Source organism: Nematolebias whitei, chromosome 13 (assembly GCF_014905685.2).
Source record: "Nematolebias whitei isolate Nwh7 chromosome 13, NemWhi1, whole genome shotgun sequence".
NCBI lineage: Eukaryota > Metazoa > Chordata > Actinopteri > Cyprinodontiformes > Rivulidae > Nematolebias > Nematolebias whitei.
In genome coordinates, this window is record NC_056510.1 from 23,030,061 (window position 1) to 23,031,236 (window position 1,176).

Genomic DNA, 1,176 nt, shown 5'->3' on the forward strand with positions numbered 1-1,176 from the left:
TATATATATATATATATATATATATATATATGCTTGTGTCATAAAATAAAATCAAGCATTTCACAAAAACAGACGTATTTCTTACCTTCAGTTTGTCGTATCGATCTGCGAGGGCTGCTACTTGGTGGTCTCGATGTCGGCCAACGAGCTTACACAAAGCACAGATCAGCTGCTCGTCCGTCACACAGTACATGTTGACCTTCTCATCCTCGTGCTCCAGACACATGAGCCCTCGCAGGTGAGAGTCCAGCAAGGGCTCGATCAGTCGGTGGCCCGTGAATGGCTTCTTGTTCGGATGGGTGGCCTTGAGGCACTCCTCGCAGTACGACACCTCGCAGGTGACGCAGGTCTTCACGGCTTCCTGCGGCGGGTCCTGCTCGCAGAACTGACACTGCACCCGGTCAGAGGGAGATGTCATGGCTTTGCTGTCGGGGACGACTCGTTCTCGGCGAGTCTCGTTCGGAGAGTTAGATCCACTCAGGGAAGCTTTCTGGTACCGGTCGATGATGTTCTGCAGGGTCACGTTGCGTTTGAGTCCCTCTAGGCCCCGCTGGTTGAGGGTGATGACATAGCGACAGGTTGGGCACTGGAAGGCGCTGATAGACTGAATAGGCTCGCTGGGGGTGCAATGGGAGACCAGGATTCGATGGGCGCAGTTGAAACAAAGGCTATGAGCGCAGGGCAACAGCAGCGGGTCCTCGAAAAGCTCCAGACAGATTGGACAGGTCAGCTCAGACTCAAGTGTTTCCATCTTCAGGCAAAACAAAGAGGGAATGTCAGCGAAATCCACGGAAGCCGGTCAGCTATCTGTAGGAACAGAAAGGAGAGTTGTGCTTTGTGAAGTTAAACATAACTAGAAGTGAAACGTTGCTTCTGCTTTCGAACAAAATTCATTTTCTGAGACTATTCTGTAAAGACTTCTGAGCAAGTTGCAGCCTCAGAGGCAGATTTAGACATGCAGCATGCATAGTCTAAATCAAACAGGCGTCATGCATACTCTGTCTTCATTATCGAGCAATCAAAACAAATTTATTCAGCTCTATGTTGAGTTTCATTTAATTTCCTTTGCAGGATGAAAATAAATAGTGTGTCAATATTTGTGAGAGGCATCTTATTAGGAAAATTAAGCAAAATGGACAAATAACAGGAAAACTCTCGTGCTTGCATCCAAAACAA

The 1,176-nt window shown here is 47.5% G+C and overlaps 1 protein-coding gene across 2 annotated transcripts in view; it reads right to left on the bottom strand.

Moving 5' to 3' along the window:
- Positions 1-760, bottom strand: part of mid1 (midline 1) — a 20,959-nt gene extending 20,199 nt beyond the window's left edge. The window contains exon 1 of one of the 2 annotated variants that reach the window (XM_037687004.1): positions 86-760. In XM_037687004.1, the coding sequence (XP_037542932.1) occupies positions 86-751 (666 nt within the window). In that variant the 5' untranslated portion in view covers positions 752-760. The remainder of the gene's footprint in view (positions 1-85) is intronic. The other variant, XM_037687003.1, reaches the window with a different exon arrangement.
- Between the last annotated feature and the right edge of the window lie 416 nt (positions 761-1,176).